Source organism: Papilio polytes, unplaced genomic scaffold (assembly GCF_000836215.1).
Source record: "Papilio polytes unplaced genomic scaffold, Ppol_1.0 DF823969.1, whole genome shotgun sequence".
In the NCBI taxonomy this organism is placed as follows: domain Eukaryota; kingdom Metazoa; phylum Arthropoda; class Insecta; order Lepidoptera; family Papilionidae; genus Papilio; species Papilio polytes.
In genome coordinates this window covers 131396-143261 of record NW_013525235.1, presented here as the reverse complement: position 1 = coordinate 143261, position 11866 = coordinate 131396, and the positions used below count along the sequence as shown (strand labels likewise).

Below are 11866 nucleotides of genomic sequence, written 5' to 3'. Positions count from 1 at the left end.
ACTTTTATGTACAATTTAATTCTTATTAATACAGTAATTGTTATACTTTAAAAGAATTGTGAAAATATTTCTTATAAATCGTCAATTAATAGGACAAGGGGACGGATATGCGAATTATAATGCGAAAAAAATTATAACGTCATGTCTGACGAACGCATCTTTATTAAATTTTTGGATTGCAAGGATTTTGAATTTGGAAAAAAGTTGACGGAACAATTTATAGTTCAAAAACCAGAAATAATTTACAGATTTTTCTTATTTTATTTTACGCGATGCTTTTGTATTTAATTTTTCATTAGGTTTAATTTATTGAAGCTATTTATATTACAATAGGTTACAGAATATTAAATAACTTACTCTATTTACATGAATAAATCTTATTTTAATCTAAAACAGGTCATGTTACATTTATTTCTTCGTCAGAGGCGCTCGCGTCGCTGTCAAAATCATCACCGTCTTCCATATTTGAATAATTTTCGCGGGAAAACATTGTACCGGGCGCCATTTTGTCTTCATAACGGTAGCTATCACTTTGGCTGGATGACGCTGCGAACATTTTGTTTTTTTCATCACATTGGTCTTCATTAAGAGGTGATAATGGTGACATTTTGGATTTATCAGCCTCCGCATCGGATAGATCTGGATGAGGGTTGTTCTTGTTAGGTAAAGTCTGTTCTCTAGACCCACCTGAAGCTAAGAGCTCGCGTTCTTTAGAGTTGCGCCATTTCATGCGACGGTTTTGAAACCAGATTTTTACCTGAGAATAAAAAAGATTGTTAGTATTTATCTTGAAATATTTGATTGTTTTATACTCATGTGACTGTCCACATTTTTGATCGTTTAATAAAAAAGGTTTTGACCTTCTGGTTTAATCCTTTCTTCTGAAAGGATTAAATTTAGGCCTAGAACCTATAAAATTATTTTATATAAGAATCTGGTGAATAGAGACTTTATTGACAGTAGAAAACAACATTTTTTGTCATATAAAAGTCATAACACGTAAACCATGTAAGCATACGAACAATGAATCGTCGGCAATAAAAAACCAAGTCATTATCGTTAGAATTAACATTAAAAAGGGCGCGAAAACCATTTATATTTTTTACACCATCGATTCCTCATTTTCGCCAAATTTTTTTGGACAAAATCGTAATATTTTTTCGGAATAAACCGTATCCGCGCATTGTGTTGCTGCCAGAGCATTTTATTGATGGTGGAAGGCGTGGCTGTACGCGGGTGTTCCTATGCCTCGCAAGCGCAAAAAAAGTTAACTTATTTTTGCTTTTGATTAACAATTTCTAATGTCAGGGGCATATGAGGATTTCATAGCTTATTACCATTTGATTTTTTTTATAAATTGGGAAATTTAGATAGCATAATAACTACGTATAGTTTTATCCTATGTCTTGATATCGATTGTTGAGTCAATAAAGATTCACGGTGGTGAATTTGAAATAAATTACCAAAATCAAGGGTTGCATTTGACATATAGACTGATTAGGTCAACGATTTACAGCAAAAATAGGATAAACGCATTTTGTGCTACTTAAAATATACAACTAATTGATTTGTCAAGTTATGTGTCTTTACATTTGTTATTTCACTGACACTTTCTGTTTCCGTAACCTTTGTGCTTTTATTAGCAAGGCATAACGGGCGTGATGTCATGTATGAATGATGCACGTCATCGTCGCCCACAAATGAATGGCCGAATATGATAAATCGTTCAATGAATTTTTTTCATTGTCACCAGTTCGTTCATTGCGTGACATGTTCATTTTGTGTTTTGATGTTTTATTTTATTGTCTAGGAACCTAGTAAATATCAGATCAAGAAATAATCGTGTCGAATGCTTTAAGTTTCTTTTGAAAGTATTAAAAAGCTTCTCACAGCGAGTAAAAATTTAAAAAGAATATCCGAAACGGAAATGACAAATCGTATAACGCGATCCGCCGGAACAAATCGGTTACCGAACGTTTCGCGCCTTCGCGCCGTGCGCGTCATTTGTCAAACTTTTAAATATCGAACGATCGATTTCTTTTATTGAATCTTTGTTGAAAATTGAATCGTTAAAATTGCGTAATCGTGATACGTCAAAAAATTAAAATTGACGATTGATAATGATGTTAGAAAAGGCAGATGTTATGGTATTAAAAAAAAGAGCAATACGAATTAAGATGTTTTAACTAAAGACAGATTTTATTATGTAGAGGGAACAGAGTGAAGCCATAAGACGACCGGAACTTCTGACTCAATTTTTACTCATTCTTTATTTTAAAATATGGCTTCGGAACGAATTTTAAGCCGGCCTAAATACTTTCGATTATTCTAGTCTGTCTTAGTTTCTTGAATTCGTTATTTATCTACTCTGGATTTACTTAGTTTACGTAGTTAGATAGAAAAAATACACTCCAAGGTGGGAGATGCACATTATACCAGATTATAAATTTAACAAAACAAACTAGGATTGCGGTGGGTTTGTAATTTATCAGCGATATAAAACAAGAGTGCCGTCTTGACCGCGGAGGCGAGGGACGACACGTTGCGCTGAAGGGCCGCGACAATACGCCGCCGGCAGCTGACGCCAGCCCCTTCTTAATAGTGCTGTGTTGCACTATCGATAAATCTCGAAAATATTTTCTTAGATTAAAGTGTGGAAAGTTATAGCACTATCAGAGGCCCTATTTTACTATATCTTGTGAAACTATGTACTTAGACAGACTTTCTGGCCAGCGACCTGGGCGGTTGCCTTAACGTCGGTATGGTCTTGGTATTGGATCGGTAAATATGACGAAATTAAAACGTAATTAACTTAGAGGAAAATATAAATAGTAACGTAAGTCTATATGTATATTAGAAATCTAACTATTGCCTATTTTCAAAATCTCTAAATAATTATAACTTCACATAAAGATTTTGAAAATGTACTACTAATGTCGTTAGGTATGGAGATATCGATATTAGCAAGAAATGATATCGATAAAATTGTCCACATCACTACCGAGAGACGAGGGTTTGCCTGAGAATTAATTACTTTTTGACATATTCACTTTTATTACAATTTATAAGGAATAAATGATACTGAGCGGATGAATGGGGCGCGGGGCGTGGGGCGCGGGGCGCAGGGCCGCGACCGGCGACAGTTCGCGATGACATATCTCATATTGATATATCAACAAATTACACGATTCGTTTTCTATGAATTTAGGTAATAACAGAAATAAGAATATATTTTGGTGTGTGGTAATTATAAAATATTGAAGGCAATTTAAAGGTTTGTCCTATATTCATATTTTCTATTAAAAAGACAAAAATATAAGGGATTAATTTTAAAAGATAACTTCTATTGCAAATGTCACAGACACTTCTTTTTAGGTTAATGGCCGAATATTGCAAATAAGTTTTATTTTAAAATTTAACTACATTTAGTATATGCAAACATAACAAATGTTAAAGTCACATCATTTGTGACACACACATCACATTTACATTTAAACATTATACAATAAAACGATAGGGTTGTAAACAAGCATTGAAATATTAAAATGAAAAGTTGTATTCAAATTAATTTTATTTTAATTTCCGAACTGTACAAACATAATATTGGCATATCGCAGATAAAAAAAACAAACACGCAATGTAGTCCTGTCAATCATTGAGGCTGGCCGAAAACCGCGCCAACAAAAAGTACGCATTCAAAATAAATAAATGCTAATATTTGAAATTGGAACGCCGTGAATGTAAACACGAGCCCCGTTTGAATATTCATTCAAATATGAATATTTCAAATTTCGAATTCGAGTCCGAAAATCAGATTCATGGGACGCGGACTCGTAAAGTAGACGGTTAATAAAGAAAATGTTTTGTTTAAACTAAACGTTAACAAGAAATATGTCGAGGAAAATGTGGTATAGACTTATCTTGTGATGACAATTGAGAAAAAAACCGCTTTCATCTTTCTGTAGGTGTAGGAGCTTATTAGTAGGCTAAGACGTAAAGATCGAAGGGAAGTGAGTTTGAATCTATGGTAAAGATATCGCCGAGGAAAGCTGTGTCAAATTCGGCGGCTAATAGAGGCCAATCAAAATCAAATTAGTTATTCAAAATAATAAAAATTGTAAAACAGTTAGGTACTAATGGAATTAAAAGATTACATAGTCCGTAAGTTACGTTGACCTAAAAAGAGATGGATGGATTGTGTAAAAGGTGACATGATCAAAAAGGGAGTGATGACTGAGATGACGTATGATAGAGTTATGTGGAGGACAAAAACCTGTCGCGCCGACCCTACGGGAGTAGGATAAGGAGATGATGATGATGATAGTCCGTAAATTACGTTCTGCTTAATTATAATTTTAAAACTGAAAAGTTAATTTATTAACTACGTTGAATGTGTAATCATATATAAAATCTGATATGTATTGCTATCTCTCTTTATCCCATTTACGTTACAAAATATAGACCTTATTATCTCAACATAACCAAACCAAATAATCAAATTACGAACGGAGTAATTCCATAAAAATATATTCGAAATGTCCAACAGTAGACTTAATACAAAAACATTCAATAAAAGCTAAACCTGCTCACAAGTATCCTATAAAAATCAGATATCGTACGAAAAAAACCGTTTCCGAACGCAAATAAAAAAGGTTAAAAGCCCAACGACCAATGCGGGCCCGGGCTACACTTTTATTCAATACAAACCGTCCAATAGAAGGGTCGGGTAAGACGCGCACCTACGTTACCCGTCTCTTTCGTGCCCACCCATCCCCAACCTCCCCGTTCAGGATTCAGTCGTCTTGAGACACAAAATGATATTTTGTATATTTATGGCGTCATTACGTTGTATTTTCTTTTTGTTTCGCGCGCCATTTTTGCGGCCGTTACGTTTTATTGGTTTCAGAACGATAGGTCGAATGTTTTTGGCGGGCAATTTTCTGCGCGCCACATTTTCATACGTTTTATTTTCTTTGTAATATACCCCGTTTGTTGTGCTTATTGAGATGCGAAAAGGGATATGAAGTTATTTACGAAGTTTTGTATTGTAACTGTTTTTATACATAAATATTTTTCTTTCATTCGATAGTGTATTTGCATGCTTTTATCGTATATGTCAAATACAGATAATACAAACATGATATTTGACATTGTCGATATTGAAATTGACACTGGCAATAACGTTTAAAAACACACAATGGTTGATTTAATCTGTGATTAAGGGTATCGTTTGATTCGTAATCGTAGGCGGGGAGGTCGGGCCGGGACAAAGAGGGCAGATAATTAGCGTGGCTTATCGTACTGAGGAGAAATGTCTACTAACGAAACCATAGTTAATTCCAGCTTTGAATTTGCTTTGTCATTTCTAATGTTAAAAGTTGTTCAAACGGATTTTATTGTTGTTGTTAGTAGTAAAGAGGAAAGTAAAAAAAAATATGTTACAAAGTAATGCGTACATTAGTTTTTTTTTTTTATTAGTTATATCAATAGAACGTAAAATAATTCAAAACATACACCTAACTCTATTAAAACTTCACTACAGTTAGAACAGCCAATTAAAAATAATAAGCTTTAAATAATAATTAAAAACGAAACCAAAACCACATCAATTAACTTTAAGCAAAAATTTCACCAGTGTTAAAAAACAAACAAACTGTCAAAAATGGCTCCACAGCCGCACGGAAAAGGCGAAGGCAACGCCACCCTTTCAGCCAACAAAAAGACCTAATCGAACTCTATGGTTGCACGCACAGATTCAAAATGCAAATATCGAGTTCAGGAGCCGGTAATTGTTTTAAAGCGTCCTTTCCCGGGCGCTAGGGGCGGAAACATTCCACCCCTAGCCGCCTGCGTCTGACAGACCCCTCCCTTCTATTATACCCTTGGGGTAACAATTTTTTGTAACACCCCAGTTACTACTTCCCCTAGAGGCGCACGTTTACGCGCATTTCACTTCCGTCAACTTTTGCTTGCGGGTTAAGATTGTGTTTTGTTATGCTTTATCTATGTAGTTATATTTTTTTAATTACAATTACCTACTATTTTAAATTTGAATTAAGAACATACCTGGCTATCCTTCAATCCTAGTTTCTCGGCTAACTTCTTCCTGTCAGGCTTCGAGATATACTTCTGGACTTGGAATCGTTTCTCCAGACCTTTTCGTTGCAGGTCCGAAAAGACAGCGCGTCGCATCATACCACGTCGTGGTTTACCTTAAAATGTATATGACATTTGAGTAATTGCCTCAAAGAGACTAGTTTAGGGGGCCTGTTCTACCACTGGCTGTTATAAGCTCAGATAGCTTAAAAATTACGTCACTGTTAGATAAGGTAACAAAATCCGATATTTCCATTACATATTTTACAGATCGTGTAAAATTGTTTTCAGAAGATTTACAAAATGGTGGGACAGGACCTTAAAATGATGACTTCGTAGTTTATTTTTAAGAACTCTTTTACTTATATTTGGAGGCCTGACGGCCTTATACTGAAAATTCATTTAATAATAACAGCGTGTTATATTATACGACCTCGCTTAAACTATTAATGAATGTAAAAGTTTAGATGGATGGATGTTTGTTGGGGTTGATAGTCTAAACAGCAGAACGGATCTTGAAATTTGGCATAGATGTAGAGATTTTGACGAACACATGTGATAATACATCTTGTTTTGATTCCTCGAGGATGGAGTCGCGGGCGATAGTTAGTTCCTTATAAAATTTGACATCATGAGATTGTAAGCGGTGTTTACAGTACAAAGTATGATTCGTTTCAGTATTTGGCCGTTTGAATACTAATAAATTTAAAAAAAAATATTCGGAACTTTATTTTACGAAATTGTACAAATCAGCCAGTTACTGTAAATGTTAGTTAATGGTGACAAAAAAAAAACAATTATTTCGTCTTACCTCTCGAACTATGCGCCCAGGGGAATCCTCCAGGAAGAGGAAAGACTTGAGTATGTGCTTGGGCAGGTCGTACTGTGAACAAAGACCACGCTTTCATAATACAATAAAAAAAACCTAACCTGTTAGAGGCTATGAGATGTTTGTTTTATTCTCTTTTATATTTTACTATTGAATATCTCAAATATGTCACATTTATCATACTAGTTAATATTATAAATGCGAAAGTTTAGATAGATGGATGTTTGTTAGAGTTTGTAGTGTCAACAGCTGAACGGATTTTGATGAAATTTGGTATAGATGTGGAGGATAGTCTGGAAGAAAACATAGACTACCCACTTTTGTTTTTTTTTAATTGCGGACGGAGTTGCGAGCGAAAGCTAGTTCTTTATATAATTTGATTATCAAATTATTTTTGAAATGATTCGATAAAGATGAAACTAAGTTCGATTCAGCTAAAGTAATTCAAACGTTATCGTATCTCGTAACAGCTATATAAAAAATAGTTGTAAAATAATAACAGCTTTAATCTAGCCTGCACACCCAATTTGTTGGGTAAATACATGCACACACTGCACGAGTTAAGCTTACAAAATAAACAAATGATCGTAGTAAGCTGAATTAAGCTATTTTTAAGTTAACTAAGAGTGGTAGTGCCCGCTTTAACATCATCATCATCATCTCCCCTGCCTTATCCTACTCCCGTAGGGTCGGCGCACCGGGTTTTCGTCCTCCAAAGCATTCTATCATCCGTCATCTCAGTCATCACTCCCTTCTTGATCATGTCACCTTTCACGCAATCCATCCATCTCTTTCTAGGTCTACCTCTACCGATGTACCCCTCCACATTCATAACTAATATCCTTCTTGTCACATGCGATTCATCCCTTCTCATAACATGCCCATACCACTCTAACCTTTTACTCCTTATTTTCTCAACCACTGGGGCTACTCTCAAACTTCCTCTAATATACTCATTTCGTATCTTATCCAATCGTGTTACCCCACACATCCATCTTAACATACGCATTTCCGCTACATGTATTCTCCTTTCATCCGTCCCTTTCACTGCCCAACATTCAGATCCATACATCATGACAGGTCTTACGACGGTCATGATGTATGGATCTTTAACATCTTAGCACGAATTGGCCGGCACGCCCGGTGTAATACCACGACCACACAGTAGACAGGCGTGAAATGGAAGCAATTCCGTGTTTCGTCTGATGAGTGTGGTGCCGGAGGCCTAATTTAAGTCCCTATCTCTTTACCACCCTTTTCTTATAAGGAGAGGTTTGGTAGGGGAAGTGGATTTGACAGTGGAGGAGATGCATAGGAAGGGGAAATATCCTCTTTATGTGCGTCTCCTCCTCCGTCGTATAAGGGTAGGCAACGCATCTGCAATTGCGGATGTCTATGGGCATCGGTCGCTTCGCCATTTTGGCGATTTTAGGTAGCCGCTTGCTCGTTTGCCATCTTATGTTATAAAAAAAAATTGTTTTTGCCAGGAATGGACTGTCAGTCACTAAATTAGATGACAATTAAGAAAAAATAAACAAATGAATTAGAAATAAGACGCTGTCTATTGCTAGTCTGCCGTCTTTTAGATAATTTTGATGGTTTTATTAAGAAGCAGTTGGAAACGTCGATTACTTTTTTTAATGTAAAATCATAGACAAGTTCCTTCAATGGTTCTATTCATGTTTTTTTTAATTTCCACAAAACATTGAATGAAATAAAGCAAAAAAACTGTTTTAGCGCATTAGCGAATGGTAAATTTGAGGTTATGATATTGCTGAATAGACCTTTGTTGTATTGTTCGTTTTTTAAAATAAATATTGAAGATTGAGGCAAAGGTAACCAGCATTATGCCACTCATGTCTTTTATTATCTGCGAATTTTTAAAATAGAGAAATAACCGGTATAAGTTCATATATATTAAACACGCGGAGTTTATCGCCTTCTTTGTCAAAGCTCTTAGGTTAGTTTTTATATAAATCAGAACTAACTAGTTACTAATTATTTTTAGCTGCTTTTATTTACTTAACATTGGATATTGGATTGGTTTAACAGTTTTTTATTAACACAGATGCGAAAACCATTGACTGAAAGGTAACTCGTCGAATTTACTTTTTTGAACATATTAGAACGGCCTTTGTCTAAGCTATCGCACAACTGTTGTGCGATTGTCGATTGTTTCTTAGCCTATTCAACAGTTTAGTTGCACAACTAAAAATCAAGTAGTGTTCACACCTCCATTTAAGCTCATAGGAATCAAATCGCTACTAAACTGCTGCGCGCGCTCTTAATTATTGTTAACACTTACCAGCTAGGTAAGGATGGTGACAATGTGCGAGGAGATGCTGCAAGTGTTGATGTTGTACTGGAATCGGTCTGCTGGCGATTGGCTTCGCGATCGGCCACGGGTTGCCCATCATCGGTTGTCTATAATCTGAAAACAATACAAAGAATTGCACTCGTTGAATTTTAAAATTGGATACACCTATAATTACAATATGGAAACATTTTAAATATAAATTGACGAGGGCAGTTAAACTAAGAGCCCTCGCACACCTTTGACTACACTATCGCACAACTGTTTAGTCGCGTTGTTACACAAATCGATTAATTGTGAAACTAAACAGTTAAATTGGCTGCGAAACAATCGACAATCGCACCAGTGTTTTTTTTTATAATAATAGGTGGCAAACGAGCAAGCGGCCACCTGAATCCACCGAAATGGAAAGCGACCGCTGCCCATTGACATCCGCAATTGCAGATGCGTTGCCTACCCTTCATTGGCGGAAGAGGAGACGCACATAAAGAGGACATTTTCCCTTCCTATGCGTCTCCTCCACCGTCAAATCCACTTTTCCTTCCTATCCTTTCCTCTTAAATGAAGGGTGGAAAGGGAAAGGGACTAAAATTAGGCCGCAGCACCACACTCATCAGACGAAACGCAAAATTGTTTCCACCTCACGCCTGTTTTCTGTGTGGTCGTGGTATTACCGGGCGAGCCGGCCCATTCGTTCGAAGATGTTAAAGCGGGCTCTAAAGTATCGGATTAGTTAAGACAGGTGTGCGCCCACTCTATGAAGAAGATAAATATAAGGGAGGCGTATTAGGGTGGCAGCACTCACTGGCCATGGCCTTTCCAACAAACATCTGTTCAACATAGGTGTCACTGACAGTCCATTGTGCAGAGCGTGCATGGTGGAAGAAGAAACAGCGTCACACGTCATACAGCACTGCCCAGCGGTGACTGAATACACGGTTAGGTATCTCGGTTCGCCGAGACCGCTCCCGGAGATCACCAGCAATATAAAGGGTCTGCTGGGGTTCTTCGGTGAGCTGGGTTGGCTGGATCCATCCATGTCCTATTCTCACGCTAAATACGCGCTAGTCGTGGAGTTGCGGAAACCGTAGCCCCTACTACTACTACTACTAAGGGAGGCGTAAAAACTGATTGTAATCTCATATTAATAGACGAATTAGTTTTATTATAAGGTGTAATTAAGTCGCCTCGTGTAGACTCGATTAACTAAAGACGCCTCAGCTCGTCATAAAACCGTGCAGTTCTACGCTAAACACCCTAATCGTATTACAACGCTATTACAAACAGTACCGGAGCCTGTTCTCGATTGTTTGTCTTGGTACAACTCATAAGCGGTAGCGACTTACTACGGCCGATGTCTGTTGTAACACCCATGTAAAATATTCAAGCACACAACAGAAATTTCAACATGTTCGGCTCTTGCAGCCGTTTTTACAATGTTTCTACTAGTAGATGGAACATAATCAGGTAGAAAACTGGTATGATAGAAATTAGACGTAAATGCTATGCTTTTCTACAAGATCGAAGCGATTACAGATCGCTATTCTTCTTACAATGATGATAATCCTATTAATTTAACTTCTTAACCTTTAAGGAAACAAATAACGTAACGCAATAATAAAAAAATAGAGTATCGTATCGCTTGTGACTTGGACCACAGGCTATACACCCCTGCGATTTCTTACCACCCCGACTGTCAAAGCCACACCCGCCCTAATATATTGTATAGCCTTTGTAATGCCATTAATCACGTTCAAAGCATTTTGTTTTTGACTCTCCGGTATTAATTTAAACTACCTATGCTGATACGGCGGGCGGGAGACGTTGAATATACCTCTCTTTATATTATACACGACTACGCCCTCGTGAAATTAAAAAAATAATAAAAAATGTATCCTATGTTACTCACAGATAAATCACCTTTCAAATGTTAAAAGAATTTTTAAAATCGGCCTAGTAGTTTTTGCGTGAATCAAACACACACAGAAATACAAATTTTTCCTTTTTGTAATATTAGTTTTTTTTTTTTTTTATAACATAAGGTGGCAAACGAGCAAGCGGCTACCTGAAACCGCCAAAATGGCTAAGCGACCGCTGCCCATAGACATCCGCAATTGCAGATGCGTTGCCTACCCTTATACGACGGAAGAGGAGACGCACATAAAGAGGATATTCCCCCTTCCTGCATCTCCTCCGCCGTCAAATCCACTTCCTCTTTCCAACCTCTTCTTATAAGAAAAGGGTGGTAAAGAGAAAGGGACTTAAATTAGGCCTCCGGCACCACACTCATCAGACGAAACACGGAATTGCTTCCATTTCACGCCTGTCTTCTGTGTGGTCGTGGTATTACACCGGGCGTGCCGGCCCATTCGTGCTAAGATGTTAAAGCAGGCACTACCACTTTGAAAAGTAATATGCTTTAAATATTTTATTAAGTATTTTTTATTACAATTTAACCTAATTATTGGTCCTTGGAGCACACTTTTGACTAAACTCGCACAACTGTTGAGATTGTCGATTGTTTCGCAGTCAACTGTTTAGTTGCACAATTAAAAATCATGTATTATGCACCTCCATATTAGTTTAAAGGCATTAAAGCAAACTAAACAGTCGTATGATACTTTAGT

The 11866-nt window shown here is 36.7% G+C and overlaps 1 protein-coding gene across 1 annotated transcript; it reads right to left on the bottom strand.

Moving 5' to 3' along the window:
* Nucleotides 1–397: 397 nt before the first annotated feature.
* LOC106101637 (homeobox protein DBX1) lies at nucleotides 398–9351 on the bottom strand. The gene is made up of 4 exons (XM_013280933.1): nucleotides 9231–9351; nucleotides 6908–6979; nucleotides 6067–6212; nucleotides 398–757 (listed from the first exon to the last, which is right to left on the bottom strand). Exons 1-4 carry the CDS (start codon nucleotides 9340–9342, stop codon nucleotides 398–400), a joined length of 690 nt encoding a protein of 229 aa, XP_013136387.1. The 5' UTR covers nucleotides 9343–9351.
* Nucleotides 9352–11866: the final 2515 nt, after the last annotated feature.